A 13,546-nucleotide genomic window follows, 5' to 3' on the forward strand; every position below is an offset into this window, starting at 1 on the left:
GAGATTACTATGGGCTGATGATTCAAAGAGCTCTCACATTAACATTTTCCTTGTCCATTAAAATGTCTTATATGTGCTTTCTCCATAGTTATTTGCATTCCACAGTTGATGTGGAGCAGTACGGGCTATTAATTGCTAAGAATCATAAAAGGTTAGTGGCATAAAAAATTTGTCCAAACCGAACTATACTTATAAATTGTCATGGCACAAAACAAAAACTGTGCAACTTACTATAAAACTAATTACATATTTGAAATTCACATAAAAGCCTATACATACAGCAAATATTCCATTGCACTTGGCTACAGATTAACAAAACTTTTGTTTTTTAAATCGTATTATCCCTTAAATAATTGCCGTAAAATTAGCCCAGTCATCAACAGCTCATCATAGTTTAAGCCTTAAAGAGACACTAAAGGCAACTATTATGTCGACGTTGATTGTTGAAATAGCAGTCCAGAAACCTCATAGTGTTACTTTTGTGCCAAGGGAGGACCTATTTTGAAATAAAATCATGTTTCAGCGGTCCGCATCGGGTTAGCGCACTTCAAATTACCCGCCTCAAGAAGCGGACCAAACGGACCGACTCACGTCACTGCCGTGCACTATGTTGCCCGGCTTTACTGCGCTAGTAGCAGCAGACCGAAAGCAGCAGGAGCCACAGCGACAACAACGGCCATTGATCAATTTTCCGCCATTGGCTTCGAGATGGCAGATGTTTTTTCTATTCAATTGGGCCCCGCTAGATGGCAACACCTGTCGTGTGTAACTACGCGAAAATTGAATTTTCAAATCACTCGTACCATTTTCCATAGTAACGTCTGGCGGTTCTTTTTTCTATGAATCAAACAGAAACGAACCAGCAGCATTTTATTGCGTCTCTTGATGCACGGAAGGTTTTTTATTTAGTGCAGCTAGATCGATTACTAGTGGTTTAATTGTAGGCGGTCTGTATGATGTCATCGGGATCATTTTGAGAATGTCCTACTGCGGCGCATGTGTTCTTGTGCCCTATTTACCTTAATTTCTTGGTAAGTAGGGCACTGTTGTTGATAATATTGTCGTTTTAAATATTGTCATTCATTGAGCTTTCACTCGGACGTAAATTGTTATTTGACTTTAGTGTCCCTTTAAAAGGTTGATTATTGAACAATATATATCTACAATAATGTCATTTTGACCCCATTTCGTGTGAATTGGCACTCAACGTGCTGGTTCTTACGAGTAACAGCACCCCTGGCGCTCCATCAAGACGGCATGCATTGTACTGTACAAGAAAAAGTCGGTTACACCCCCTAATACATGCCGTCCTAAGCGATGCACAGCACGTATGTGGGAATGCATCAGGTTATGAAAGATGCAGATCCCAAAAAGTGATTGCCCCACAAGTACTGGCCCAAGTCACAACACTGTTCTTTCCTCTGTACACTTCAAGCTCTCCCCCATATTCAGAAATCTGTCTCAAGGTAAAGCCACAACTTAGCTAAGGCTTGAGTAACACAATATCTACATCATTTATGCAGCACCGCAAAGAACCACAGGACGACGAAAGAGCAAGATGAGACACAGTGATAGCCGAACACAGCCGACATATTTGTGCATCCAAAATGCAATGCTCCTGCAGGATGTTCTTCTGCTGCTCGTTCAGCCCTGTGTACCACTTTGTCCTTTCACTGTCCACGTGGTTGTTTACACTACCACATCAATTATGTACAAGCCTATCGGCCTGTACTTTGGAACATAAGCATTCACGGTGTTTTCTTGGGCAAATGTATCTCAGGCATTGTGATAATGTCAGGCATTCAAGTTGTGGCCTCTTGTCAAGGTGCACTGCTCGATATGCAGGGGTCTTTCCCTGTGACGACGTAAATGGAACCTGGTTCATGACGTACCGGCGTCGTCGTCCTTGTTTTTGTTCTCCTGGTCGCTGTCCTGCACGGTGATGGCCGGCCTCACTGTGATGGCGGGCAGAATGATGTCACCCTCACTCGATCCAGGTGCCGGGGAGGGTTGTCGATGCAAAGCCGAGTGCCGGGGCGCTAGTTTCCCTTCGTCTGATGACGCGCTGCTTTTGCCGTCAGCACCGTCAGCCTCGTGGCTGGTGCCTTTGTCCTGCGTAAAAAAAATGTTTCATAGAGGTCTAACACTTTGTTTTCTATGCCAAGAATAAGGATAGCCTGGGCAACTCCACTTTATTTATTTATTTACTCCCTTATTCTTACAGTCGTTAAGCTTCAAAGAAAGAAACAGTGAAAATTAAGTACCAATGTAAAATATTCACACAAACAAGAAAAAACAATAACCAATTATTCATAACAGAGAACTTGAAATATTTGATTTGTATTCAAACAATGGCTCCAGGAACACAGTTATATTCTTAATTAAACATTGTAATGAAAAAGTACTGATTAGTCTTAGCTAAGCTAGACACTAGCATTTACAAGGAAATGAACAAGAGTAGACATGTACGGTAGATTATAAGAGACACTGATGTAAGAGGCAAATGGGTGTAAGAGATGCCAGTGAGCCTAGATTCAAATAGGTATTGATAAAAAAATGCATACATGGTACATCACTTACAAAAGACACCTCATATAAAAGACTAGAATTGATCCTCAGAGCATGTGTCTTATAAAGGGAGTGCAACTGTAATTCGGAACAGTAACATCTTGTAAAGAATCTTGTAAGAAGAGACAAATTACTTAGCATAATCATTTCAGATCCAAATGCAACAATCCAAGGCAACGTATCGAATTCGCTTATGATATACAATGTCAAATTGAAATGAAGTGCATCGTAATATCAGTTCTGATAATATTAAGCAGCTATATACAGTGTTCTACATATCGTTCGAGTATATAGCATGCATACCGCACAAAGGCTACTCCTAATGCAAGACTGGCATGCACATTTTTAGTAGTCTTATTATATGGCTTTCACAAAGGGCTTCAGTTTCTCAATTACAATGAGTTCGCTAGACTTACAAGCTTATAATTCGACAGATTTATTGTTAACGACAGACTCATCACCATGTATCACCCGTCACAACATGATTGTCACCACCGGCAGCATATCTCCAGCCCTGCCGATCTTTCATTTCAAATAGGTTATTGCTATATGGGCAGCTTCCCACAATGAGCAGCTAACGTTCACCCATTCTGCCAGCTCTGCAACTTGCTATGAGTCTGCAAACACCAGCACAATGCACACAACGAGTCATAGTGACACATATTACATCTAAATGCAGCATTTTTCTTCCTGTGGCCACACACTACCTGAAAATCCTTTCTTTGTAGCATGCACGATTATATACACAGCTCAGGCACAAGCATGAATTGCAGTTGTTAGTGTGCTGGATGAATGCTCCCAAACTCAACATACATTAAAAAAGCAACCCCTTAAGGTATCTATGATATCCCATACCCTTTCTAAACGTCCAGCCGGTATGAACACGAGGCCACATTCTAAAATGGGCACAAGCTTTGTCACATCTCACTTTCTCCACGGCATTTCTTAACAGGGTGAACTGTGTATTTGCATGAAACTGGTATTTTCAATGGATTTGCAGAAACCTTAACTTTTTGAGTGATGGTACAAATCTGTGCTTACAAGAAAAAAACGACAAAAGGAGAAACACAAACGGAATAGTGACAAATCTACATAAGAATCGAACATGGAAAGGTCGTACTTGTTTCTGTAACACAATTATCAACTAAGTGAGCATAAGCAGGGTGTTTTCAAGAAATGTGTCGACTGCCGTTGAAAAATTACAGAAAAGAAGTACCTGTGGGCCTATGCATCGTTCCATTCACTGTGTCAGAAAGCATCTTCAAATGCATAGAAACATTAATTACAGCAGTAATTATAGAAGCTAACACAATTAACTTAATAGCCAGTGGAAATAAGCAGTCCAGTCAAATGGGCAAATTCAAGTCCTTGCTGCGATTAGTAGACAGCCACTTTGAAATTTCTGTAAGGAGGCCACTGGTAATCAACGCGGAGCTATGAAATCTGGCTAATTTAGCAGGCAAACCAAAACTGACCCACCAAACAGCACATCTGCTATTCACTTCGAAAACACTGTTTCCTTCTGTAGTGTGCCACTATGGCACCACAGAGCGTGGCATGGTACGTGGCAGCACCTCACAGTGTCTGCACTAACTGCGCAGCACACCAAGTTGAAATCAGGAAATGGCCGAGTTTCTTCACCTATGACACAGTCAGGCCACTTATTACAAAATTTGTCGCGAGAACAGTGAGCACATTCTAGCTGTGTGAGCACATTCTATTATTCTAACATAATCATAACAGCCTTGCTGTGTGGAGTGCTATAATATTTGGCCCACATGTTCATAGAAGCCTGGACTATCTATCGGCAACATTTTCTCACCATGTTCGTAAAGCGCTGCAAGGCCCTTTAACATTTATGAATCTGCTATAATGATTCAACAATAGGTACGTGTGAAGTGAAGAATTGGAGACAAACCAAGCGTGCAGGGACCAAACGGGGGCACAGCACACCACACCGATTAGCGAGTTATGCAACAGGCAGATGACTTTACTGCTGTGCCCACTGACTTGAGAGGACTTGCGTGTAGACTCTGGTGGGGCCATGCCAGGCAGAAACACAGTGTCTGGCTCAAGGCTGAATGACACCCGCTTCTTGGTGATCGGCTTGGGAGGGCCCAGGTGGTCCTAAGTCCAAACACTTGGGCTCATCTCCGAATTCCGTACTGACAACAGGTATAGGGGGCCTTGCATAATAACACACTCGCAGCACACTGTGCTACAGATACTATATCATACAAATGTTTTTACACAGCTCTGCAGGGCACAGAGCAGTGAAAGCTTTGAGTCGTGTCAGCCAATCAGGAACAAGAAGCAGGTAGATGTTCCCAAGAGAGAATCCGGATTAAGCTTATTAAGCACCTGAATTTTTTAAACGTGCATACGTATAAGTGCGTAAGAGCTTTTGCCCTTTGCCATCATGGCCACTGTGGCTGTTATCACCAACCAACGAAACAGTCATTATTTTACAGCTCAACCCATGGCAAGTGCTAGGTGTAAAACCATTAGCAGCAGATGTATAGCATTTTGTTATGTTTCTTTCCTGATCGACTAACTTGCCCAGCAGCTTTCATGCAAGAGTTGCCAAGATATAGCATGTTGTCGTTATGGTGCGTCTAATTTGTACAGATGCACAGTTTCGACCTTATTTTAAGTCACTACTTAAATGTATGTGCTCCCCTTATTGTATGCTCCGGTTGTAGCAAGTAAGGTACTTATGCTGACTAATAAATATGAACTCTTAAACTCCTCTCAGTCCACTAAGTCAAACAGCTAATGTCGATGCAACTTGCTGCCTGCCATCCACTTGCCTTCATGCAGTCTATGGATCAAGGCTGAAAATCTTTGTTTTCTTGTAAACAAATATGCACCACTTCAATATGCAGGGACACAGAATGAGTCTCACCAAGTGACAAAATGCAGGCAAGCAAGCACAGACATTAAAAAGCATCTCGCTTCTAGTTATGGCATTTTGCTGATAAGCCAAAAGCTAAGAGCTGTTTTTTTTTTCATGTTTAAATATGGCCTATCCAATCACTAATATGCTATTTTAGTCATGAGTTCAAAAGCTTTTTAGATACATTTGCACAAGTTAAGGCCGTTTCAGTTGTTCCCCCGCTGCTCGAGTTGCTGGCAATGCATAGCATGCTTTTGCTGCCACCTGCGAATAAGGTCCTTAAAGAGAGTAGTGCAGTATGTCAAAAGGCAGAACAGGTGTGCATTACCTGAGCTGATGCTGCCACAGATGACCCTGTGAGCCATGCCCAGCCAGCATACAATGTGCTCACACAAGGCGAACCCGGCTCTGCTGCTCCTGCAATGAGAGAAACATTACTTGGCACATCATTCTATGTATCTTAACTGTCCAAGGAACAAGCTATGATAATACAAGTGACTGCTATTTTCAGTAGAAGAATAGCAGGAAAAAGTCATTAATAGCGCTACATCTAAACACAATTGCCAAATACATGCTAAATACAACCCTATGTCAAATACATACGGTTGTAGGCTAGTCAAGCTGTCCGGAGGCGGCTTTTTTTTTTACAATCCCCCATCTGTATCTCGCAAAGATAGAAAATAAAATTATTATTTTCATTATTACAATTGATTGATTGATATGTGGAGTTTAATGTTCCAAACCCCCTATATGATTACGGCTCCGGAAATTGACCACCTGGGGTTCTTTAAGGTGCACCCAAATATTAGCACACGAGCCTACAGCATTTTTGCCTCCAACGAAAATGCAGCCGACACAGCTGGATTCGATCCCACGACCTGCATGTCGGCAGCTGAGTACCTTAGCCATTAGATCACCGCGGCGGGTCTATTTAAACACAATTCTGGGGTTCCATGTGCCATGTGAATTAATAATCGCATGGCATTTAGAGATAAAATATTAGCAATTTACAACTGAATTTTCTAAAAATATGTAACTTGAAACCATGTTTTTTGACCGTTCAAATACACATAACACTCACAAAGTGTCTTATTACTATTGCAGTACTACAGTCCCTGGCATTATTGTCTGTAAGTTCACATTAATATTGTGTCTAACAAAGAAAACGAATTCTTTCATTCATAGCGAGCATCTCGTTCTGGCAGATTTGATGCCTTGAGGTGGTATGCGAGGGATTATTGGTCGGCTGCCATCTCCTAATAAGACTTGAGCGAAACAAACTGCGCAAAAAATGTGCACCTGTTTTTGTCGTTCCTCGCTCATCTTTATTTTTCGTGCCGTTTATTTCATTTTAGATGGCCAGTGCAGAGCGAGTGTCAACACATGCTGTTCAAGCTTATGCTTTCTATAAAAACTGTGGCTTGAAAATCAAGCGTCCATTTTCTTTCATTCTCGACCGCATTGTAACAGAAACCCATGCTCACCATGCTCCCCATTTTCACTTGTGGCCCCACGTAGCTCGGCCAGGAATCCCGTGGCAAGCAGGGCCAGGAAAGCGGCCAGGATTGGCACCCGCCACATGCCTGCCACAGTGGCGAGATGGCATACGACCGCCAACCAAACAGCAGGTGACATGGCCCGAAGGGGCCCTTCTGTCTGTGGCGTCCACCAAAACACCAGCGCACCGAGATAGCCCACCAACATGCCCCAGACCTGCGCACATTAAATCGTGCAGTAAGACACTGCAGCAGGAAAACCTTGCTCATAAATAGCCAATGCAATGCATGATGCTTGCATTATATCTAATTTTTCAGTATAACAAGGGGCCTCACAAAGCAGTTCTTACAGTAAAGCTGTCGAGGGCTGGGGTCCAGGGAAGGATTTGCGTGCATCCGCGCCCATGCAGCCACCGTAGAGAGGTGCGTTAGGAGAGAAAGCATACAGAAGCTCCACACAGTGTGTATCCATGGTACTGAATTGATGTATGGTCTCATCAGCCCGGAATGACGTCATTGTTACTCATTCAGAAAGTCAGTGGCCAAGTGATGTGGAGAAGACACAAAGGTGACACATGCTCGAGTCATTGTGTGTAAGCCAGGTTATTCCAAAAACAAAAAAAAACACTCAGTCTCTTGTCACACGTTTTGCATGAGCCTATTTTCCAAGGTGCAGCTTTGCTACTGGTCTTCTACTATGACCGAATGGAATGGCAGTGTAATATTTTTATGATGTGTCTTGTAAATCTTTTAAACAGGCCTGCAAAAGTCCACAAGGTGTACCAAGGTTTATGATAGAGATAACTGTCATTTACCCATTAAATGTGGCACCTCTGATGGGTTATTCAGCCATAACAGTTCTCCAGTCTGGTGCAATCAAAGGTACTCCTCAGTTGGCATGTCAAAAGACATCTCGCCAGTGGCCAACCTATTTGCCAGTATCTGTTGCCAATAGCAAAGATATTGAAGAGATGATGATGGCTTAAGAAATATCAGCAATATATTGAACAAAAATTTGTTTCATTCCTTGCATAATTTTTGGACACTGTTTCTGTTATCATCGTTTTCTACAACAGTTGAACGAAAACACTTCAAGCCTCAAGTATAGACTGAACGCTTGCATGATCAAGTAACTTGAACTCCGGCTACTTATACCTGTTCTTTAATTCCCATAACTTTTTTTTTCTCTCTTATTGATGTTGAGCCTAACATTTTTTTTTTTCTGTTACCACTTGCAGTGAAGTCCTTCCATGTTACTCAAGGCTCTTGCTAAGCTCCGAATTCTGCTCAATATGTTAGTACCAGTAGATTGCGATGACTGCCCATGTTAATTTTTAAGGATTGCAGGAAGCTACCAATCATGGTTTGGTTACACTTGCAGTATGTGCCTCTGACCTATATTTATTCTCCTTTAACATTGTATACATGATAAGAATCCTTCGTTAATATCATCATAATTGTCGGCCTATCTCCCATCCACTGCATGATGCATGCTTTTCCCAATGCTCTCCAACCCTGATGTCCTGTATTAATTGATTTCATTTCATTAAGAATCAGCAAATAGTAAGCTTGAGCTTCCAAATGATTTCAAAGACAATAGTCATTTAGTCGAATAATTTTGAACTGAATGGTACATATTATAATGAAAAATGAGAATTTTCGTCATGGCCCAACTAACTTGCACCGTATTTTTAAGATTTTAAACTAGTCATGCGTGAATGCCGCTTTTTTGGTTTGAAGGAAAGTGGAAGCAACTTTGAAAAGCAGCAAGATTTGAAAAGAAGTACGGTGTAAGTTCCAAGGAGTAAATACATTACATTTTAAAGTTTACTTAGCACATACAAACCCATATAACATGGTTTTCAACGCTAGATATAATTGAGGTAAAGGCATACAATATGTACACTTAACCATGAAGGCCGTTTCGCAACAGCGCAGATTTTCCTGGAAAAAGCATTTCACGGCACAGTGCCCCCAAACTGCAGTGAAACCATCTTTACAGACACACGTGGTCAAGGATGCGTTATACGCCCATTATAGGCAACGCCCATTATAGGCAACGGCCTCCCCCATGTCCTGCGAATCAACCCTGTCCTGTGGATTCTGCTGACATGTTAAAGCCACAAATATGCATATATTAGTTCAAATATGCGTACAACCATCGACTAGCCATCTTCATGGCATGACAAGCCCAGGTCCATTTGTTTTTCATATCTGCTACGGTATCTGCGACCCACTTGTTCTCAGATCCATTACAGTGACTAGGTTGAGTATTTTTAAGTTGAGTGTGATCTTCACTTTCAGCAACCTATAACTACCGCTTTTTATCTTGTTTGCTGTTCCTATGTCCTGCATTATCCTCGAATCCCTACACTTAATGATACCTATTTCATTCTTTGTTTCTCCATAAGGGCATTTCCATGTCCACTTCATTATGCTCATTATGCAGAGACAATTTAATTCTGCTAATTCCCTCTCGTCTTTGCAACATTGTACACAATTATGAACACTACTTTTTGATGCTGTTTTTGTCAACTAGTGACTAAAAGTGAACAAGCTATTCTAACCGCTTGATAAATTCAACTTGCTGCATAATAAATGCATCTTGATCTAACTTTATCTTTGCAGCTTACAGTTCAATGTAGTCACACTACTGAACGCCCTACCATGTTTGACAGAATAGTTTGACATGCTGCTTCCCGCTTTTTTTTTTTGCTGGAAATGAGCGACAGAATTCACATTGTATTTCTAGCCTCAGGTGAATTAATTCAGAATAAATATTTAATTACATTATTTTGCTATAATAAAATATTGAGTGCATTAAAATAATGTTATGTCGATTTGATGCACTTACAGTTATTCTTAGGTGGTGTCTGAAAGGATTCTTAGAGTCAATACCATAGCTAGATGCCCCTTTCTGTTGTACTGCACTGCTAATTTTGTATCCTTATAGAATTGTTTTGCTTCCCCATCATCACGGCTGGACGTGGCAGTATGCCTTTGTATTGCTTTCACTTTATGTCCCTTGTTTAGTTTTAAAGAAATATTTCATAATTAGCCTATATAAACACAGTAGGTACTTTAAAATAGATTCCAGAGGCTGACAGTCATGTTTCTCACCAATCTTTCAAACACTTCTCTTTGTATATTCATCTTCCAGCCAACCCCTATTCTCTGTCAGCTAGCATCCTCAGCAATCGTAATTCAATCAAGTGTATTGCTGCACAGTACAAATGAACCTTGCACATTTGTGAAAATAGACAGAGCGGTGTGAATTTAAAGAGTGTTTGGAAACACTAAGCGGTTCTAAGCAAAAGCTTACGCTCCTATTTCGGGCATACAGAAACAATTGGCTCTTGTGAACACAACCACATTGTCTAGACAGCTTTATCTGACTCGTAACACTGTGTATGGCTCCTCTCAAAAGCACTTTTTTTTTTCTTTATCTAAGTCATTTCCTCTTTCCTGTCTATTTCTAGAGCACTAGGCAGTAACACAGCAACAGGTGTAGAGCAGAATGAACAATAGCCTTGATACACAGCTGCTGAATGGCGGCAAGATAGCGGCACACGATTCACCTTTCTTACTTCCTTTATCTTTGTGCTAGGGTGAGTCAGAACTTCCTTCTGCAGACCTGTCGTACCCACGCTTTTGCAAAGCAGATGCTTCCATAAAAGAAAAAATACAACAAAAAAGGGGGAGGGGGGGGGGGGGGCAAACAGCGAAGTCACAGAAACCCTTTTATAGTCTGTCACAATGTTTTGCAATATTCTTCAGTTACACTTCTATGTCTAGCATGCAAAACGTTTTCCTGAATACAAATCCTGCATTAGCACAGAGTCATGAAGAGATAAGCTAGTCGGTAAGAATTCATTCTTAAAAACAGGGCGCATAAATGCAGACCCAAAAAAGAAGTCGGGACCCCACAGACGCTGGTTAGACTGACTGGATTAGCACTTGCACGTCAGCTCCTCCTATCGACAAGCGTGTCATCATTTCTGTACTGTTGCAAAAGTGGCACCAGCTCCCTACGGAAAGGTAAACAGCCATAACAGCTGCTCATGCCAATTGCGAACCCATCTTGCAAGCGAGTCGCACCGTTAAGTGTGCAAAAGTAAACAGCCGTTTGATGAAGCAGCCACGAAGGCAATGAGCAGCGCATGGCACAGGAAGGCACAAACAACTGTGCGTATCCCTGACCGAGTACAAACATCTTGAGGCTCGCGTTGTTTTGCAAGCACCTGGGCTGGAGCCAAGTCTCCACTGGAGGCAAAGTAGCAAGCTTCAAAAAAAAAAAAAGCCACAGAACCCCTCCCCTGCCCGCGCTGTTCATGAGAAATTAGAGCTGGCAACGGTCACAGGAAGTAAACAAAGTTAAAAGCTCAATGTGTGTCTCAACCCCGGGAGGTTTCTAATGGGGCCTTGCACCAGGGTGAGAGAGGGACACAGATTGCTGCAGTGCCAAAAGGAAATCTCCGCTTTGCTCTGGTGAACTGAAGCCAACGAGATTGGTTTGCCATTCCTGCACATGAGAAATGTTTCTATCCTCATCTTGTGCTTTAATCTAGCAACCACCAAGTTTTGCAGAGTCAAGTTCATGCTGACTTCACGCTTGTATGGTTTACTTACAACACCCTACATAATGTGTACAAGTTCAAATGAAGATAAACCGAAATACGTCGTTTTGACTGGCAAAACGTCAACGCATTCCGCGACAAAGTGCCAAAAATAGCCCCCTGAAATTTCTGTATATATTTCTGTAACGTAGCCCCCTGAAAACCATTTCTGTATCCCTTTTTTTTTTCGGTCAAACGGGAATGTGGCAGCCGTGAACGGTATTCGGACCCGTGCCCTCTTGTTACGTAGCAGAATGCCAAAGGCGATCAGTCACCGAGACAGATGGATGGGACGTTTAAGTACGTCGATCTTCAAGGCTTATTCAAACAAATACCTGGTGGTTTGTCGCCTTACACAAGTAAGGTCACGAGTAGAATGACTCGCTCCTGCTAACACACTGATTCAACGAACATACAAGGTTGTGCTTTCAGAGCCTAGAGGCTGCCACCGACCACGCTAAAAACAAAACAAGAAAACACTTGGACGATGCCGTCGGCGATGCACTCTCGCTTCCCACGGAAAGCTAACCAGCAGCGGTCTCCGAGGTGGCACCTACCATCCATCCCGAGGAGAAGATCTCCATCGTGGCCGACACGATGTGGTAGAAGACGCGCAGGACGGCGAACACTTTCCAGGCGACCGTGACGGGCAAGAAGTGGTGCGCGAAGTAGACGAGCGGCACCAGTACGGAGGCGGCGAGGAACCACTTGAAGTACCGCAGCACCGTGTTGCAGGCGCGTTCGGCGACGCTGTCGACTACCTGGAAGGGCAGGCAGAACACGCCCACGGCAAGCGGGGTGCCCGCCTCGCGCAGGGCGTCCAGCCATCCTCCCAGGAGCAGGCACAGCGATCGCTTGAACGGGTGGAGCACCGATCCGAACAGGAGAGCCCACAGGAGCGGGCCCAGGAAAGGCTGCAGTATGAAGTACACGGCCACGCCGGCCGCGCTCACGAAGGCGGCGAACACGAGCGTCGCCGTGTTGTACACGGCCAGCTTGAGCGCCTTCTCATGGCCCTGCGGCACGAGGCTGAGGAACTCGAACGGCGAGCGAGATACGTCCTTCGGTGCTGCCATCGCTACACCACGCTCGGATGTTTTCAGCGTGCGGCGAAGACGGGCGGGGCGACCATCGCGTACGGCCCGGCCCCGCGGGTTTTGTATACCTGCTGCCGCCCGACGACGACGCTACGAAGGACGACAGCACGTCACACCATACCGCTCTGCTACAAATTGCGACGTTACGAGAAGGACCCGCATGAATCGAGCGACGAACGGTTTTGGCAGCAGGTCCCGAGGTAACTTCGTACGTTTATTTACTTGCAAGCTCAGCTGGCTCAGCACATGACCTACTACACTCCTGACCTGCCCAGAGAGCACCTCTTCCAGCGCCCACGTTCTAGTTCATACCTTCTGCCGCTAGGGCCGTCACCTACGAGCGGCGTGGCGCTAGGCAGCACCTGTTCGCTGTCGTCTGCTTCAGCCATCGCTGTGGCAGTGCAAATCGTTCTTATTGTGCATGAATTGTGTATGAATGTGTAAAATATGGCAAATAAAGCGATATGATTCCTCGTCAGAGTTGGCTGCATTCGTGTGGACGTTTGAAGCAGAAATAGAACCGTAAAAAAAGCACACAAAGGGTCACAGTGGCAAGCAGACGGGAACTTTTCTACAAATGAAGGAAAATTTATTATGAAAATATTTCTTGAATGAAAACGTAGTCCAACGAGATAAAAAAACTATTGTTAGGCATTCATTGTTCACACTGAATCACGATGGTTCCAGACGATACGCATACACAAATTGCAGAAGATACGCAGAAACACAGTAGGTCGTGTGCAGAAACTTGCAGACGGCAGATAGCTGCAGTAGTCAGCTCTAATAGTGGCCGCGTGCAGTTTTTTTTTTTTAGATGAGCTGACACCTCAAATGTAAGTATGGTGTATTGCTGCGTGCCATATTGCAAATCGG

The 13,546-nt window shown here is 43.4% G+C and overlaps 1 protein-coding gene across 4 annotated transcripts in view; it reads right to left on the reverse strand.

Annotated features, from left to right (window-relative positions):
* The window catches only part of LOC119172300 (transmembrane protein 245), a 57,731-nt gene extending 44,894 nt beyond the window's left edge, over window positions 1–12,837 (reverse strand). For 3 of the 4 annotated variants that reach the window (XM_037423353.2, XM_075893548.1, XM_037423354.2), the window contains exons 1-5: window positions 12,134–12,837; window positions 6,949–7,177; window positions 5,793–5,881; window positions 4,579–4,695; window positions 1,893–2,112 (exon numbers count right to left, since the gene is read on the reverse strand). In XM_037423353.2, coding sequence (XP_037279250.2) covers window positions 1,893–2,112; window positions 4,579–4,695; window positions 5,793–5,881; window positions 6,949–7,177; window positions 12,134–12,652 — 1,174 coding nt within the window. In that variant the 5' untranslated portion in view covers window positions 12,653–12,837. The remainder of the gene's footprint in view (window positions 1–1,892; window positions 2,113–4,578; window positions 4,696–5,792; window positions 5,882–6,948; window positions 7,178–12,133) is intronic. The other variant, XM_037423355.2, reaches the window with a different exon arrangement.
* Window positions 12,838–13,546: the final 709 nt, after the last annotated feature.

Source organism: Rhipicephalus microplus, chromosome 4 (assembly GCF_043290135.1).
Source record: "Rhipicephalus microplus isolate Deutch F79 chromosome 4, USDA_Rmic, whole genome shotgun sequence".
In the NCBI taxonomy this organism is placed as follows: Eukaryota; Metazoa; Arthropoda; class Arachnida; order Ixodida; family Ixodidae; genus Rhipicephalus; species Rhipicephalus microplus.